This window comes from Nycticebus coucang, chromosome 9 (assembly GCF_027406575.1).
Source record: "Nycticebus coucang isolate mNycCou1 chromosome 9, mNycCou1.pri, whole genome shotgun sequence".
Taxonomy (NCBI): Eukaryota; Metazoa; Chordata; class Mammalia; order Primates; family Lorisidae; genus Nycticebus; species Nycticebus coucang.
Window position 1 is genome coordinate 190,763 of NC_069788.1, and position 19,230 is coordinate 209,992.

General features: G+C 36.0%; 1 protein-coding gene across 6 annotated transcripts in view; it reads left to right on the forward strand.

Moving 5' to 3' along the window:
* Positions 1 to 19,230, forward strand: part of SNX14 (sorting nexin 14) — an 84,998-nt gene that overhangs the window by 28,966 nt on the left and 36,802 nt on the right. For 3 of the 6 annotated variants that reach the window (XM_053601653.1, XM_053601648.1, XM_053601651.1), the window contains exons 7-16: positions 2,821 to 2,905; positions 7,827 to 7,983; positions 9,984 to 10,059; positions 10,801 to 10,845; positions 10,947 to 11,027; positions 11,121 to 11,235; positions 13,877 to 14,032; positions 14,376 to 14,500; positions 14,991 to 15,049; positions 18,186 to 18,212. In XM_053601653.1, coding sequence (XP_053457628.1) covers positions 2,821 to 2,905; positions 7,827 to 7,983; positions 9,984 to 10,059; positions 10,801 to 10,845; positions 10,947 to 11,027; positions 11,121 to 11,235; positions 13,877 to 14,032; positions 14,376 to 14,500; positions 14,991 to 15,049; positions 18,186 to 18,212 — 926 coding nt within the window. The remainder of the gene's footprint in view (positions 1 to 2,820; positions 2,906 to 7,826; positions 7,984 to 9,983; positions 10,060 to 10,800; positions 10,846 to 10,946; positions 11,028 to 11,120; positions 11,236 to 13,876; positions 14,033 to 14,375; positions 14,501 to 14,990; positions 15,050 to 18,185; positions 18,213 to 19,230) is intronic. The other 3 variants (XM_053601649.1, XM_053601652.1, XM_053601650.1) reach the window with 2 other exon arrangements.

Consider the following 19,230-nt stretch of genomic DNA (forward strand, 5'->3'; position numbering starts at 1 on the left):
TATTCTGCTGTATGGCTATACTAACATTTGTCTGTTCATCAGTTGAGGAACATTTTGCTATTATTCATATATGCGCTTTTGTGTGTAAGTTTTTTTGTTGAATACAAATTTTTATTTATTTGGGCTTAGGTCTAGGGGTATAATTACATGATCCAATGGTACCTCTGTGTTTAACTCTTGGAGGAGCTGCTAGACTGTTTCCAAAGTAGCTCCATCATTTATATTCCCACCAGCAGCGTATGAGGATTCCAGTTTCTCCACATCTTTGCCAGAGCTAGTTATTACCTCACTTTTTTGTTTGTTGTGTGTGCGCGCGCACATCAGTGTATGTTGGCGTGCATGTCTATGTATGTGTAAGCCTGGTCTTTTGCCTCAGCCTCCTGAGTACTTGGGACTACAGGTGTATACCAGCATGCCTGGCTAATTTTTTCTGTTTTGGGTAGAGATGGGATCTTGCTCTTACTCAGACTTGTCTGAGGCTCCTGACCACAAGGGATCCTCTCTCTTTGGCCTCCCAGAGTTGGTAGGATCACACGTGTGAGCCATTGCATCTGGCCTTTTTATTACTGAGTTCTTTATCTATCCTAGATACAACTCTTTTATCAAATAAATGATTTGCAAATATTTTCTTCCAGTCTCTGGGTTATTATGCTATATATTCTTCTCATTTATCTGCATCAATGTCCTAGGAGATAAATCAGTCATTATACTCTTTTTAAAGAAAGTTAGAAATGTCAAAGTGTCAGAGGTAGTTAATGGGTGGTGAATTAGGCCTGGGTCATCTTATATTACCTACAGTGTTCTGTCCTTGAGACTGTTGCTTGAATAATGTAAATTGGAAGTTTGGGAATAGTGAAAATAAAGATTTTTTTTAAGGTCAACAGTTTTTTTGTTTTTTTTTTTTAAATCAGTTTATTGAGGGACCTGTTACTTTACCGTTTTATTTTTATTTATTTTATTTTTTTGAGACAGAGCCTCACTGTGTCACTCTTGGTAGAGTGCCTTGGCATCACAGCTCACAGCAACCTAAAACTCTTGGGCTTAAGCAATTCTCTTGCCTCAGCCTCCCAAGTAGCTGGGATTATAGGCACCTGCCACTACACCCAGCTATTTTTTTTGTTTGTTTGTTTGTTTGTTTTTGGTTGCAGTTGTCATCGTTGTTTAGCTGGCCTGGGCCTGATTCAAACCTACCAGCCTGGGTGTATGTAGCCGGCGCCCTACCCACTGAGCTACAGGTGCTGCCATATTTTACCATTTTAATTCTGACCTGAAGTCCTGAAATTGGAGCTTGTAACTGAAAGTGTTCATAAGTATTCTCAGAAGAAAAGATTACATAAAATATTTCAAAACTAAAACAGCTTATTTGATAAATACGAGAGTAATTATAATCATCGATTACTGTATGCCCATGAGTTACTTTGCAACGAGGCATAGTACTAGCAAGAATGTTCTCTCTTGGCTTGGTGAGTAGGGTGCTGGCCAGTTCAAGCCCAATCCAGGCCTGCTAAAACAATGACAACTGCAACCAAGAAATGGCTGAGCATTGTGGTGGGTGCCTGTAGTCCCAGCTACTTGGGAGGCTGAGGCAAGAGAATCACTTAAGCCCAAGAGTTTGAGGTTGCTGTGAGCTGTGACACCAGGGTACTCTGCCCAGGGTGACATAGTGAGACTGTCTCAAAAAGAAAAACAAAATTCTTTCTTAGTGAACGTGATTGATCTTTGTTCTGGGTTTTCAGCAAGTCACTAGGATGTGAGGAATTGTAATGTATCATAGTTGCTAGACTTTGCACCCTGGAATTTTGTTCTCTAATAAGAAATTTAAAGAGAATTAGGAAGTTAACACTATTATGATGGAATTTTCTCATGCCTTTGATAATGGGAAGTTATAAAGGTGTTAGGTTATATGGTGGAAGATGAGCCTGTTAAAGTCCAATAAATTTTCTTTTTGGTGATTTTATTTGTAATTTTAGTTATTTTTTGCTGCTTTTCTGGGTATGTATATAAGTCCTCAGTTCTCCCTCACTGACCTCCTATTACTGCTACAGAATCTAACTTTCAGGTTGAAAGATGTTGGTAGGAAATGATGAAACTTAATATTATTATAAAATAGGATGCTTCCAGAGAATTTAAATCCAGAATTTATCTTGTAAGCTAAAGGAAAAAGTTCATTTTCAACTAGCATCTTACCAACAGAATTTGCAATATCAAGATGATAAGTTACTGGAGTTTTCCTTGCATGCATTTAACACAAAGAACACTTAAAAAATAAGCTAGGAATAAAGACATTATTTTGTGGGGAAAATTTAGTTTTTAGAGTATGCATATTGGATGGAACTGGAGACCATTCTTCTAAGTGAAGTATTATGAGAAATAGAAAAGCAAACACCACATGTTCTCACTGTTAAATTGGAACTAACTGATCAACGCTTAGGTGCACAAATTTCCACAGCTATCAGACAGGTGAGAAGGTGAGGAGAGAATGAGTAAAATCACATCTTGATGAGTACAGTGCACACTATGTGGATGTTGGGCACACTTAACATCTTTCACTCAAACTTCACAAAAGCAATTCATGTAGCCAAAACATTTGTAGCCCTGTTAATACTCTGAAATTAAAGAAAAAAATAATAAAATATATAAAATGGGCATTTCAGATAAATTTTCAATACTTTGATAAAAAAAACTCATGTTACAGTTGTATGATCTAAGAATATAAAGTTTGTAAGTTATATTTTGAAAGATTTTGCATAATACTTGTAATTTTTAAGATATTCCATAGAGTAATAATTACTTTAAAACTTTTATGTTGAATTTTTCTAGGTGGATATTCCGTCTATTATAACCAAGAAACTATTAAAAGCAACAATGAAGCATATAGAAGTAATAGTTAAAGCCAGACAGAAAGGTAATATAGTTTTCTTTATTACAGTTTTGGTGATTTTGCTTTTATACATCAACTTTTCACCTAAAAATGTGAGTACTGGTACATTAACTGATACATTCACAAATACTGTGAGACTATTCTTTTAAACCGCAATCCCTTTCAATAGTTTGTTAATTGTGAAAACTCAAAAATCTTTGAAAATTAAATATAGTTAGCTTTTAGATCCATAATTGAAGACTCATCATCGGTGGGATAGTTTCTTTGTGGTATCTTTCATGTCACTTCCTACTTTTTCTTTAATGATTTCCAGTTTTGACCTATTTTAGCCCAAGGTATCTAAACTGTATGTGTAAACTCATTTCTATCTTGTCATATTTTGATCTAGTCTTGACTTTTAATACATATGGGTCTTATGACTTAGCCCGGATGACCTATTTGCTCTTTCTTATGTGTGCCCTGGCCTTTTTACTGTCATGATTTACACATAGCATATGTTGAGCAATTATTTTCAGATTGAATGTGAAATCTTCATTAGGGACTTTCCTTACTCTTGATCAAGTGAAAATATGCCTTTTTAACAAAATTACTTCTGTATGCTCTGTACTTAGTTCTGTGTGAAACTGAGATTTTCCTTGTGTTTGCATTTGGAATTCTTTTTTATAATTGCTTTCTGCAGTTTGTTCTAAAGAATACTACTCTACATAGATGACCATATGACCAGAAGTTGTTTCATAGTCATATTTTTTGGTAATTGCTCTTGTATTCCCCTTCTGGACATTCTCAGTAAGTACTGGTGCACCAAAAGCTCTGAGTAGTCTTGCAGCAAAGAAATAGCTTTAGCTTTAATCTAGTCTGTCTCAAATTCATTTGAGGAGGTAACCATTTTTTTCTTGCCTCATAATAATAATCGGCACATTTTGGGAAATTATGCCATAGGTAGAATTGAAATTAAATGAAATTTTTAGTTTATTAGCCCTTCAGTATGCATAATTCCTCAGCTATGAGAAGCATGTCAAATTACATTGTGTTCATCTTAGAAAAAATAATCTTCAATATAGTTAAAGACATGAGCATTGAAGAATTCCAGTACATTTAACTTGTTGAATAACAAAACTAACTTTTAAAATTATTGTCTTGTCACTGGCAAAAACACACCAGAAAGGTAATATCTTTGTTGTAGTCCTTTTGTAATGGCTACTTTATTGTCAGAAGAAACTATAGGAAAAATTTTGTGTCTTATTACTAGATTTTATATGTTAGAGCAATTTTAACTTTACAGAAAAATTGAGCAGAGGGTACACAGAATTCTCATACCCTCCTTCCTTTTCGTAGTGTTCACATATTGTATAACTTGGTGCATTTGTTACAATTGATGTACTGATATTGACATTTTTTTTTTTTTTTTTTTTTGAGACAGAGTCTCAAGCTGTCACCCTGGGTAGAGTGCCCTGGCATCACAGCTCACAGCAACCTCAAACTCTTGGGCTCAAGCTATTCTCTTGCCTCAGCCTCCCAAGTAGCTGGGACTATAGGCACCCACCACAATGCCCGGCTATTTTCTTGTTGCAGTTGTCATTGTTTTAGCTGGCTAGGCTGGGTTCGAACCCATGAGCCTCAGTGTATGTGTCCGGCGCCCTGCCCACTGAGCTATGGCACCACCTCACACGTTGTTACTGACTAAAGTCCTGGTTTACAGTAGGGTTCACTTTGGGTTGTATAGTACATCCTGTGAGTTTTGACAAATGTATGATCATTTAGTCACCAGTTCAGTGGTTTACTGAATAGTTTCATTGCCCTAAAAATCCCCTGTGCTTCAGCTTTTCATCCCTCTGAGAACCCCTGGCAATCACTGATCTTTTCACTATCTCCACAGTTTTGACTTTTCCAGTACATGTAGTTTTAGGCTGGCTTCTTTCACTTAGCAACATGGGTTTAGGATCCCTCCCTGTCTTTTTTGTGGTTTGAACTCCTGTCTTTTTATTACTCAATACATTCCACTGTATGGATGTGCACCAAACTTTTCATCCATTTACCTATTCAAGAGTGTCTTTGTTGCTTCCAGTTTTTGGCAATTACAAATAAAGTTGCTATAAACATTTTTTTGGTAAGTTTTTGTGCAAGAAGAGTTTTTAAATACAGTTTTAATTTTGTTCTAAAGACAAAAAAAGTAAATAAAAAACACCACTCAGGCTTCAGTAGATGGAACTATTTTCTTTCTCTTTTTTTTTTTTTTTTGAGACAAAGTCACACTATGTTGCTCTCAGTAGAATGCCATGGTGTCACAGCTCACAGCTCCAACTCACGGGCTCAAGTGATTCTCTTGCCTCAGCCTCCCAAGAAGCTGGGACTATAGGTATTCACCATAACTCCTGGGTATTTTTTTGTTGCAGTTGTTTAGCTGGCCCGGGCCGGGTTCAAACCTGCCACCCTTGGTGTATGTGGCTGGCACTGTAACCACTGTGCTATGGACACGAAGCCAGACAGAACCATCTTTTAATATTACCTCATCAGTTGAATAAAATCCCTAAATTATTTCATCTCTATGAGAGCAATATGATAAACATAAGCAGACTAGTTTGATTGAAATTTATTATTGAGTCTTTGCAAGATGGAGTTGCTAATTTGCTATTATTCATGTTAAAAAAAATCATCCTCAATTATAAAATCACCATAAAATGCTAGATTGGTTTTACAAGTAAGATTGTAATTAATGAAGTCCATAAAAGCAAAAGGCCAAAGAATTAGTAGAGCTCCAATTTTATCCTAAGATCCCAGTGTTCTAAATATTACGACAGGGAATTAGACAGACTTATAAAAAAGATACTCAAATTTTGGATTTTTTATTTCTTTAATGTATAGATTTGTTTCCTAAATTCTTTGGCTCTGAGTTGGAGGTAAAGGCTCATTCATCTCTTCATACATTGCTGTCCTTACTCGCTTAATTTCTCTGCTTAATGTGCCTCTTGGGTATAGGGATATGAAAGTTTTCTGTCTATGGCTCTTAGAAATGTTGAAAAAAAATACACACACACACATACAGTATAGGCATTGGCTTAATTTAGATTTAGTAATGATTGTGCTGAAGGACCCCCCAGTCTTTCAGCCTAAAGATACCTCCTTGTCATAGATTCTGAGTACCTTTCTTCTTATGGTCACCAATAGGCATTAAATGTACTAGTCTTTAGTGGGGATTAATCCATACTCTGTATTCCAGTGTCTCTGTTGTGTTTATATTCCCACTTAAGATGTCTCTCTCCTTCCAACATTTTTGGTGTTTAGCCTTATCCCTTTAATTTCTTACCTAGAACTACAAAAATCTCTTATGTCTGAATAGATTCCACTCTAGTGGTTTAATTTGTTATCTATAAATGCTTAATCATACCAAATACTATAATTATATATTTTACATGATGACTTTTCAGTTTTAATAACTATTTAATAACTGTTTTCTGATTTTGATTCTAAGGCTCAAAGGGATTATGTTATTTGTTCAAAATCATATCAGTAGAGAAGCAGAGCTGGGAAGTTAGCACAGATTAGTCTTCTGGTTTTAAGTCCTATGTGTATGACAATAAATTACTAAAAGATGCAGGCTGCGCCTGTGACTCAGTGGGTAAGGCGCTGGGCTCCTATACCAAGGGTGGCGGGTTTGAACCCAGCCCCAGCCAAACTGCAGGAAAGAATAGCTGGGCGTTGTGGCGGGTGCCTGTAGTCCCAGCTATTTGGGAGGCTGAGGCAAGAGAATTTCCTAAGCCCAGGAGTTGAAGGTTGCTGTGAACTGTGATGTCATGGTACTCTACCGAGGGCAATAAAGTGAGACTGTCTCAGAAAAAAAAAAAAAATTACTAAAAGATCTGGGCCTTATGTTCTTGCGGGTAACAAAAACTTGATAAATAATTTAAAATAGATTTCTTTTCTTTTTTTTTTTTGCAGTATTTGGCTGGGGCTGGCACCCTACTCCTTTGAGCCACAGGCACTGCCCTAAAATAGATTTCTTATAAAAACTACATTCTTTGCCAGTCCTGCTTTAGTACTGCAAGCACAGATAGCCTTCATTACCTTCTTAGTACTCAACTGCAGAATGCATATATTGACTTTTTGTGTGTGTGAGCATGCTTGCATTTTCTTTTCCATAAAATAGAAGGAAATAGTCTTAAAGTAAATGCCATCGAATTAGGGTTAAGATTCCCTACACAGACTCCATGGTCTTAAAACGTGATACAGAGTGCAGAAAAGGGAAAGCATGATTTATCTTTCCACTTAGTCTTTTGAGGTATATAAAAAGGAGTGAATACTATTACTTTTAAGTTTCAAAATATTAATTTAATGCCTGGGCTTTTAAAAAACTTTGTATTAATACAACTTTTGTCATTAGTTAATATTTATTAAGAAATCTATTCATTTACAGACTTCTGCCTTATATAGTTTTATATTTGTGTTCTGTGCTCTGGGCAGAAGATCCAGATCTTAACCCAAGAACCCAATTAATGTAATTGCTTAAAAAGTTACTTGGATGATACTGATGTGAAAGAAGTTATAATTAAAGAATTTTGAGTAGGCACTTTTTGTATTTATGGAGGATGAACAAGTTGTAACATTTGGTAACAGAAACCTTGTGTATACTAAAAGATGTTTTCTAGATTTTCTTTTATTTAAAAAAAAATTGCTATTATTTTATGTAATTTATAAAGTGGAACCATGAGTTTAAATTCTTGTTTTCAAGGGAGAAAAGGTCCATGTACTCAAGCAAAATACAAAGGAATCTCTTTATAATCTGTTTCTGAAAAATTTCCCTGTAGAATATATATTCAAAAGGGGCTAGAAAAGGAATGATTAGATTAGATCCTCTTCTCTCTGTTGGTGGAAATGGTTGAAGTGACTTAATGTTGCTTCATTAACATTAACAAGGTTTTCAGTGTTTATTTTTAACCTCTTTTTATAGTAAAAAATACAGAGTTTTTACAGCAAGCTGCTTTAGAAGAATATGGTCCAGAGCTTCACGTCGCTTTGAGAAGTCGAAGAGATGAATTACACTATTTAAGGAAACTTACTGAACTACTTTTTCCTTATATTTTGCCTCCTAAAGCAACAGACTGCAGGTATAAATACACTAGAAGATACCGTAGTATTGTTCTTCTGTTCTTGACTATGGTAGAAGAGCACTATAAGTTGAAGTTAGCCTATGATATGAACAATTATTCATTTGAAAAAAGTAATTTATTGGGTCTTAAAATGCCAGTTGAGGTGCTAAGTGTTTGTGGTATGCTATGTTGCCTAGATTTTTTTTTGAGAACTGATCTTGGATGTCAATAAATTTGAATAAAATTAAATTTTTTCTTATTTTTTGAGACTGAGTTTCACTTTGTCACCCTCGGTGGAGTGTCATAGCTCACGGCAACCTCAAACACTTGGACTCAAGTGATTCTCTTGCCTCAGCCTCCTGAGTAGCTGGGACTATAGGCACCCACCACAGTGCCCACTATTTTTAGAGACAGGGTCTCACTTTTCTTAGACTGGTCTCCAACTCCTGAGCTCAGGACATCCACTCGCCTTGGCCTCCCAAACTCCTGGGATTATAGGCTTGAGCCACCACACCAGCCTAAAATTGATTTTCTTATTGAGAACATTATATTTTATTTCTTTAGTGTTGCTTTTTAAAGGCTTGCACATTGTAACTGTTAAGGGCAAAAACCTTTGAACAAACTATATAGATAAGTTTGGGTTTCAAGGTATTTAACTAGGAAAAATAATTCTAGTCTTTGCTCCCTTTTTCTGGCAGGAGCATATTTAGATTATTCTAGAAGTTACTTTGTTGCTCGTACTCTAATAATCCTTGCAGGAGAAGCCACAGCTTTTCTTTAGTGGTGTACTTTAAATTTTTATTTTGTTTTTAAAAATATTTTAATAATTAAAAGATTATTATCCTAATTTATGATATTTATAATTACAATTGTAATTATACTATTAAACATATTAGTTATTTTATTGTTTTGTTTTTTGAGATTAATTCTTACCTTGTGACCCAGAGTAGAGTGCAGTGGTGTCATTGTAGCTCACTGCAACCTCAAACTCCTAGGGTCAGCCTCTGGAGTACCTGGGACTATAGGCATGCACTATGATGCCTGGCTAACTTCTCTGGTTTTGTAGAGATGGGGTCTTGCTCTCGCTCAGGTTAGTTTTGAACTCCTGAGCTTAAGGGATCCTCTTGCCTGGGTCTCCCAGAGTGCTAGAATTATAGATGTGAGCCACTATACCTGGCCTAAACATATTAGTCTTAAACATTAATTTAAATATATATTAAACATTTAAAATATTCTTAGATAGGAATTCTTTTTTAATGTCCCTCAAATCTTTCCTATAGGGGGAATACTTTTTTTCTCTTAAATAGTATTATTTTTGGCTTGGTACCCGTAGCTCGGTGGTTAGGGTGCTGGCCACATACACTAGGGCTGCCGGGTTCAAACCTCGGCCAGGCCTGCTAAACAACAATGATAGCAGTAACAAAAAAAATAGCTGGGCATTGTGGCAGGCTCCTGTAGTACCAGCAACTTGGGAGGCTGAGGCAAGAGAATCACTTTAGTCCAAGAGTTTGAGATTGCTGTGAGCTGTGATGGCACGGCACTCTACTGAGGGCAGCGTATGAGACTGTCTTAAAAAAAAAATAGTATTATTTTTTAGCCATATAAGGATTCTAAGTCCTTGCTATTCAAAGTGTGATCTGTAAACCAAGGGCATGAATGTTACCAGGGACCTTGTCAGCCATGCAGAATCTTAGGGCCTACCCCAGACCTACTGAATTACAGACTGTATCGTAACAAGACTCTTGGGTAAATCCTGTGTACTTAAAAGTTAAGACTGGCTGGGTGTGGTGGCTCACACCTCTAATTCCGACACATTGGGAGGCTGAGGCAGGAGGATTACTCGAGCCCAGGAGTTGGAAGTTGCAGGGAGCTGTGAGGATGCTACTACATGCTGGCCTGGGCAACAGAGCAAGATTTTATTTCAAAAAAAATAACATATATAAAGAAAGTGAAGAACAAATTTAAATTGCTATATATGTGTATATATATACAGACACATAATTATTGTCTTTTTCCAGATCCTTGACCTTACTTATAAGAGAGATTCTGTCTGGTTCTGTGTTCCTTCCTTCTTTGGATTTCCTAGCTGATCCAGTAAGATTAAAAATATTTTTTTATATTGTAGTAAAATACACTTAACATAAAATTGACCATCTTAAACATTTTTGTGTGTAAATTCAGTGGTATTAAATATATTCATATTGTTCTGCAGCCATCACCACTACCCATCTCCAGAACTCTTACAGAACTGAAACTGTACACATTATACAATAATTCCTTATCCCATCTTCAGCAGCTAATGACCACCAACTGCTTTCTGTCTCCAGGAATTTGACTACCCGAGGCACCTCATATAAGTGGGATCACATAGTATCTGTATTTTTGTGAACATCTTATTTCACTTAGTATGATGTCCTCAAGGTTTGTCCCTGCTGTAGCCTGCCTCAGAATTGGCTTCCTTGGCAAGGCTGGACGTCAGCCCATTGTGTGCATCTGCCACATTTTGCTTACCCATTTATCCATCCATGGGCACTTGGGATGCTTCTGCCATTGATCCAATAAGATTGTGAAGAAACAGGAATAATTTATAAACATTTAAAATGCCAAAATCAGAATAGCTTTTTTTGCACACTTCCACAAAGGTTAAGAACCTGAATTGTAGATTTTTTGCAAAGTTTTTGTCTCTTTGTGATACATAAATGCAGATGCTTTGCCACTGTCCCATTTGTTTCTTTGTTTTTCTAAAAATTTTCATAATAGGATAAAAGTCCTGAGAACTCTGGGCAGAGTACAGTAGTGAAATTACGTTGACTTTAGTTTATTGTTTTCCATTAGGATACTGTGAATCATTTGCTTATCATCTTCATAGATGACAGTCCAGTGAGTATTGAAAATATGGGAGGATACTTAAGATTGTGTTGCAGTTTGATTCTGTATATCAAGTGGAGATGTTATTGAGAGAATAATTCTTTTCTTTAAAGCCTGAAAAAGCAACTGAACCAGCTTCTCCTTTGGTTCCATTCTTGCAGAAATTTGCCGAACCTAGAAATAAAAAGCCATCTGTAAGTATTTTCAGCAACATTCTTTTTAATATAAAGAAGTTTAGAACGCATTTATATAGCTTCAACATATTCTTTTTCCCATAACGTGTCAAGGTGCTAAAGTTAGAACTGAAACAAATCAGAGAGCAGCAGGATCTTCTGTTTCGCTTCATGAACTTTCTGAAACAAGAAGGAGCAGTTCACGTCCTGCAGTTTTGTCTGACTGTGGGTGAGGCTTACTTGTGTATTTTACTGAAGTAATTTTTTTTCTTTTTTTGAGACAAAGTCTCACTCTTGTCACCCTTGGTAGAGTGCTGTGGTATCACAGCTCACAGCAACCTCAAACTCTTAGGCTTAAGCGATTCTCTTGCCTCAGCCTCCCAAGTAGCTGAGAGAACAGGCAACTGCCACAGTGCCCAGCTATTTTTTTTTTTTGTTGTAATTATCATTTTTAGCAGATCTGGGCTAGGTTCGAACCTGCCAGCCCTGGTATATGTGGCTGGCACCCTAACCACTGAGCTATGGGCACCAATCCTACTGAATTAATTTTTAAACTTTTTAATGTAGTTGAATGTTCAGATCAGAACATTGTGGTTGCCATCTTTCAGTGATTTGTTAGATAATCAGAGCACCTGTGAATTTTTTTCAAGTGTTCACTCCTTACCACCATGGGAAAGATTATAATCTTTCATTGATTTCGATTAAATTCTGGTAGCAAGAGAGATCTAAAAATTTTGCATAATGAGAATATAGCTCCTTCATTGGGGTTCATGCCTGTAATCCTACCACTTTGGGAGGCCAAGGAGGGAGGTTTCCTTGAGCCCAAGAGTTTGAGACCAGCCTGGGCAACACAGTGAAACCCCGCCCTGCCTCTACAAAAAACTGAAAAATAATTGGGTGTGGCAGAATGTGCCTATAGTCCTAGCTACTTTGAAAGATGAGCCCAGTGGATTGCTTAAGCTCAGGGATTTGAGGTGCAATGAGCTAGAATTGTACCACTGCATTCCAGTGTGGGTAACAGAGTGAGACTCTTGTCTCTTTAAAAAAGTTTTAAAAGACTGTTAAAGGGTGGCGCCTGTGGCTCATTCGGTAAGGCGCCGGCCCCATATACCGAGGGTGGTGGGTTCAAACCCGGCCCCGGCTGAACTGCAACCAAAAAATAGCCGGGCGTTGTGGCAGGGCGCCTGTAGTCCCAGCTACTCTGGAGGCTGAGGCAAGAGAATTGCTGAAGCCCAGGAGTTGGAGGTTGCTGTGAGCTGTGTGATGCCACAGCACTCTACCGAGGGCTATAAAGTGAGACTCTGTCTCTACAAAAAAAAAAAAAAAAAGACTGTTAAAGACCTCAATGAGTAGCCCATATCAACGTCATTCTATTGTAGTTTTTGTTAAGGATTATTTTGATAAAATTATCAAATATAAAAATGTTTCATTTTGATTATAAACTCTGTAACATTGTGGATTATTGAATTTATGAAAACTTCATGGACTGTCTGTGAAAGATTAGTTTAAATGTATCTAATTATTTTATTTTATTTTTGAGAAGGAGTCTTATTCTGTTGCCCAGGGTGGAGTGCTATGGCATCCACCTAGCTCACAGCAACCTCAAACTCCTGGGCTTAAGTGATCCTCCTGCCTTAGCCTCCTGAGTAGCTAGGATGATAGGCACTTGCCACTATGCTTGGCTAATTTTTTCTGTTTTTAGTAGAGATAGGGTCTCCTGCCTAGGCCGATCTCAAGTGATCCTCCCACCTTGGCCTCCCAGAGGGCTAGGATTGTAGGCGTGAGCTACCATGCTCAGCTTGCCATGTCTCATTTTAGAAAAATGAGTTTCTTTAGCTCTGACACTAAACTACAACTTCCATGATAGAATTATTGTTGAAAACAGTGGTTCTCAACCTTCCTAATGTCGTGGCATTTTAATACAGTTCCTGTGGGTTGTAACCCACAGGTTAACTGAGAACCGCTGGTTTAAAAAGCATCACTAGGAACTAAAAGAAGTCTTCATTTTTATTTAGTAAATTAATTTCAAACATTAAAAGTTTTTGGTGTAAGAAAGTAATCCAGGGCGGCGCCTGTGGCTCAGTCGGTAAGGCGCCGGCCCCATATACCGAGGGTGGCGGGTTCAAACCCGGCCCCTGCCAAACTGCAACCAAAAAATAGCCGGGCGTTGTGGCCAGCGCCTGTAGTCCCAGCTACTCGGGAGGCTGAGGCAAGAGAATCGCTTAAGCCCAAGAGTTGGAGGTTGCTGTGAGCTGTGTGAGGCCACGGTACTCTACCAAGGGCCATAAAGTGAGACTCTGTCTCTACAAAAAAAAAAAAAAAAAAGGAAATTAATCCAATATGTTCTTTAAAGAAGTTATGTGAAGACCAGGCGCAGTAGCTCATGCCAGTAATCTTAGCACTCAGGAGGCTGAGGTGTGTGGATTGCTTGAGCTCAGGAGTTCAAGACTAACCTGAGCAAGAGTGTGACCCTATGTCTACTAAAAATAGAAAAACTAGCTAAGCATTGTGGCAGGAGGGTAAGGCAGGAGGATTGTTTGAACCCAGGAGTTTGAGGTTGTTGTGAGCTATGATGCCATGACATTCTACCCAGGGCAGAAAAATAAATAAACTATTTGGAGTGTGTTTACTATTCTAAATTTTAGCAAACTTGTATTGTTATTTATATATTCAGGTTTTTCATATTGTTTAAAAATTGACTATTTCTCTATTATTGGAATAGTTATTTTACTCAAATCTTTTTTAAAAACTTAAAATTAATTAGATTGCTTCTCATTGCTGCTATTAGTTAGAATGGGAGTGTAAAGGTTTCATTAATAGCTTTATATTAAAATAATTCATTTTTTCTCATTCTTTCTCTCATCTGTTAGAGGAATTTAATGATAGAATTTTGCGACCAGAGTTATCAAATGATGAAATGCTATCTCTTCATGAAGAGTTGCAGAAGATTTATAAAACTTACTGTTTGGATGAAAGTATTGACAAAATTAGATTTGATCCCTTCATTGTAGAAGAGATTCAAAGAAGTAAGTCAAAGATGATGAGAACGAATTCTTCAGCTCTTTTACAGTTTTCAAAGAGTTTACCCACAAATTCTCTGTCCTTGCAATAGCTGGGTGAGTTACACGGGTAGCTATTTTGCTTATAAGAGGAAAGTTTTGAGGAAGAAACTTACTCATGATTGACATGACTAAAGTTTGTCAGAACTAGAGCTTTGTGTTCTAATTTCTCATTCTAGTATACTTATAGTGATGTTTGTAAAACATAGTTTTAAGATTCTTTTTATGCTCTTTCACTGTAATGAATTTCAAAACAATATATAATATATGTTATCTATAAATAATTTCTGCAATATTATTTTTTTAATAGTTGCTGAAGGTCCGTATGTAGATGTTGTGAAACTTCAAACAATGAGATGTCTTTTTGAAGCATATGAACATGTTCTTTCTCTCTTGGAGAATGTGTTCACCCCTATGTTCTGCCACAGTGATGAGGTAAGTTGAAATATTAACTTTGAGGATTTTCATGTAGAATTTAATAGTGGCTCTGATTTGTTAGATGAATGATTCAAATAACAAAATAAGTAGAAAAAACTATTAACAAAGTGAATCCTCTTTTCTACTCTATAATTTAATGGAGATTCCAAGTTATTAATAAAATCAATACCTATACCAGAAACATGTTTGTGTTTATGTGACTAGGTAGATTGGGACCAAATTGGTCTTCCTGATTTGCTGTATGCCCAAGTAGCTTTGTAGTACTGCAATAATATAGAAACTCCATTCCTCTTGTACTTACATTATTTATAGACCTATGGACATCATCTCCATTTGCATTATTTTCATCCTTACCCTATTTGACTCTGGTTGTATTCACTTGATTTAAATATCTTTTTTTTTTAATTGCAAAGTAGTAAGATAAAGTAGCATGTTTCATTTTTAAATACTAACTTAATAAACCATAATTATTATTCACTTTTTGAAGTATTTCAGACAACTCTTAAGAGGTGCAGAATCACCAACACGCAATTCAAAATTCAACAGGTAGGTTGTGTGTTTGTTTAAATTTGCTGATGCTTATCATTCTATGATACAGCATTATCTTCAGTAAGTATTTAGGGACTACATACATAATGAAATCCAAAGATAACTCAGAATTTAAGAAAGTGGTTTTCTTTTTAAGGGAAACATTTTATTTTATTTTTTTAATTTTAATTTAACTTAATTTAATTTAATTTTACATTCTTACTCTGTTGCCCAGGCTAGAGCTATGATGTCAGCCTAGCTCACAGCAAACTCAAATTCATGGGCTCAAACGATCTTCCTGCCTTAGCCTCCTGAGTATCTGGAAGAAGAAACTTTTTGTTAGAATATTTATAGGGTATAAAAGTGGTGAGATTTTTCTCCTTTTCCCCTTGGAAATGTAAGTGTGCACTTAACCTAAAGAAAAGTAACAGAAGAGAGAAGCTTTATCGATCTATAAACTAAGCAATCAGTGTTCTGATTTGTCTTAAAATATTATATGTTCAAAACTGGTAAAGACATCAAATCTGTAAATCTACAAATTTGATGTTCATTTATGGCTGAGTAGCACTCCATGGTATACATATAACACATCTTGTTAATCCACTCATGAATTGATGGGCATTTGAGTTAATTCTACATCTTGCAATTGTGAATTGTTCTGCAATAAATATTAAGTGCAGGTTAAAAAAAAAAATTGATGTTCACATTATTCTCAACATCTTCCTGTTTGAGCAAGTATCTGATACATATGTAAATAAATTAGAGGTGTAGTACAAAGAGAAGTAGGTAAATCAAAAAACAGGGCAGATTTTAGATAGGTGATACAAAGAAATGTGTAAAAACTGTAGGCACGTGGAAAATAGATTTCTTTTTTCTCTTTTTTTTTTTTTTTTTTTTACAGAACTAAGTATTGTAGGAATAGATGTAAATTTATTTTTTATTTTTTAAATTTGAGATAGTCTTGCTGTGTTGCTTCAGCTAGAGTGAGTGGCATCGTCATTGCTCACTGTAATCTGAAACTCCTGAGCTCAAGCGATCCTCCTGCCTGAGCCTCCTGAGTAGCTCAGACTACAGATGCCTGCCACCAAGTCTGGCTGATTTTTTCTGTTTTTAGTATAGATGGGTCTTGCTCTTGCTCAGGCTGGTTTTGAGCTCTTAACCTCAAGTCATCTTCTCACATTGGCTTCCCAGAGTACTAGGATTACAGGCATGAGCCACCATGTCTGGCTTGAATTTTTTTGAATGTTAAATATTCTTGATGCTTGAGTAGAAATATACATGTATTAACTTTTCTGAAAGATGAAAAATATCCTTATTTTTTCGGTGAAAATATTTCTTTGCTTTTCCCTAAGTATCGGTTACAGCCGTGAAGCATAAACTTTTAACAAGAATCATATCCCTGCTATTTAAAATACCATTCTTTGCCCAGTCTATATGCCTCTTCTTTCATTGGAATACTTTTTAAGGACTTCTGTCACATTTTTCAGCATACTTGAGAAGCAGGTAGACTTCATCCTTTCTTATAGACTTAGGATTTTTGGAGTCTCATACACTTATATTTAACTTAATGAAACACCTGTATAGGACTGTTTGAGGGAAAGTGGTTCTGCGATCTTAGAGGCTAAATCTAAGTCAGGGTTGTAACTTCAAAGATGGAAAGCTTTCTTTGCTACTTTGAGAACACCTATTCAGCATGTTAAGGCACTAATTTTGTTGGCTTTAAAATGTAAAAAAAAAGGGGAAGGAAATATGGGTTCTTTTCATTCTGGGTGCTGATTATAACTTTTTTTTTTTTTGAGACAGAGTCCCACTCTATTGCCCTCAGTAGAGTGCGGTGGCATCACAGCTCACAGCAACCTCACACTCTTGGGCTTAAGTGATTCTCTTGCCTTAGCCTCCCAAGTAGCTGGTACTACGGGTGCCCGCTGCAAACACCCAACTATCTTTTGGTTGCAGTTGTCATTGTTGTTTCGCTGGCCCTGACCAGGCTTGAATCTGCCAGCCTGGGTGTATGTGTCCAGTGCTCTACCCACTAAGCTATGAGTGCTGCCCAAAGTATCTTTTTCTTAGTATTGATCTGATTTTAACATGATCAGTCTTGTCAAAACTTTCCTTGTGGGATAGTGAATGATTCATTTACCTGTATAGAATAAGTAAATGAGTTTCATAATACTCTTTAATTGGAATTTTAGAGTAGCTTTGCTAGTTTGCTGTCAGATGACTTAAGATATATAAAATTTATTCATACATTTTATATCTACAGTTTATATTTTAAAAGTAAAATCTTAATACAGATTGTTTGTCTTGTTGTCTGTTTCATTTTATACCCAAAGCATAACCTTTTTTTTTTTTAATAATATTTAGGGATCTTTTATTAACTTTGCTTCTTAGTTTAAAACACAGTTCTTAATATGTGAATCATAGGCCAGGCACAGTGGCTCTTGCCTGTAAAACTTAGCACTTTGGGTAGCTGAGGTGGGAAGATTGCTTGAGATTAGGAGTTTGAGAACCAGTCAGCAAGAACAAGAATCTTTCTCTACAAAAAAATGTAAAAAGTAGCTGGGTATGTGTGTGCCGATAGTCCCAGATTCTAAGGAGGCTGTGACAGGAAGATTGCTTGAGCCTAGGAGTTGGAAATTGCAGTGAGCTGTGATGGTACCAGTGTACTGTAGTCTGGGTAACAGAGTGAGACCCTGTCTCAAAAAACAACAAAACACAAACAGAAAAATAAACCCAGAACCTAAAAGAAAGGTGAAGTCTGAGATGATTATATCTAACATGGACATGAATTCCATATTGGAAAATACCGGTTTGTTTTTTGTGCTAAAGTTTTGGTAGCTAACTCTCTTTCATACTTTCCACTGTGTCAGATGATATGCCTAAAAACAAAAATGACTGAATTATTTCGATTGTTTTAATTTTGAAGAACATTTTTAATAATGTAGACTTCCTACACACAAACACAAAAACTGTTGTGTGCTTGATTTCCCTTACCTTTATCATGTTATTCCTAAGGATTTCTTCCCTTTACGAAGATGAATGCTAGCCTGTGTAACTTGTAAAGCTTTTAAATTTTGTGTTCTAAAGTGAAATTTGTTTAATACTTGGGTTTTCTTTCCCCTTCTTATATAATTTCACATATCTGTTATTGCAGAGGTAGCCTAAGTTTGGATGATTTTCGGTAAGTCTTCAGCATGTGATTCTTTTCAGTATTATCTGTTTAAATCCAGAAAGTACATTCCAGACAATCTAATTATAACTAGAAAGGGAAAGACAGAGTACTGTTTACTCCCTTCCTATCAGTTACTTGGGATGACCTTTTAGAGTAAATCTCTGCTTTGATTCTTGATATTTCCTTTTTGAAATAGCATGATATAGTTTATCATAAAATAAGGACGTCCTTATACTTTACGTATTTTGCTGGTATCTTTTCAAGGCTGTTGACTCATTCGTTGTTGGTTTTACTAAGTTATTTTTAGGATTTTTAGAATTTTTTATGTTTAAAGAGCTTTTTTTTTCTTAAGCATTATAATGATTCTGTATTTCTGGGCATAATCACAAATGAGATTTTTAAAATGTTATATTTTAGAAACTAATTGTTTTGTAATCTCTATATTCTAGAGACTGTAATAATCTTTCTTGGTTCTAGAGATGTTAATGATATTTTCATACTTGTCTTTGGAAACATTTCTTCTGTCAGAACTGTGTTTACAATTGTGGATTAAAAAAATTTTTCTGCTTGTTTAGATAACCCTTTTTGCTACTTAACTATTTAGTGTTTTTCCAGTTTTAAAGTAAGTTTGATGTGTTTCTCAGACATATGTAAAATACACATCATTATATAGTTGGTATATTTGAAACTTGATCAGTTTAGTTTCATTTTTGTAGTTGTTGTATTACATCAGTAGATATCTTAAATTTTGCTTGTAGGAATAATAGCTATATATTAAGTAAAGCATTCAAAACACACAGGTATACAACAAGGTTAATAGGTGTGTTGGCCTTCTGCTACGCAGACTGGTCTGTGGACCTACAGCATTGGCTTACCTGAGAGCTTGTATAAGAGTATATTACATAGTGAACGTGAGTTTTAAATTGGATAAATGTTACAGTTTTATTTGCTGAAACAAGAGGCAATAGCCTCTGATGGAGGAAATTTTTGTTACTTTTAATTTTGTTGTTTTTCAGCTGTTTTTGCT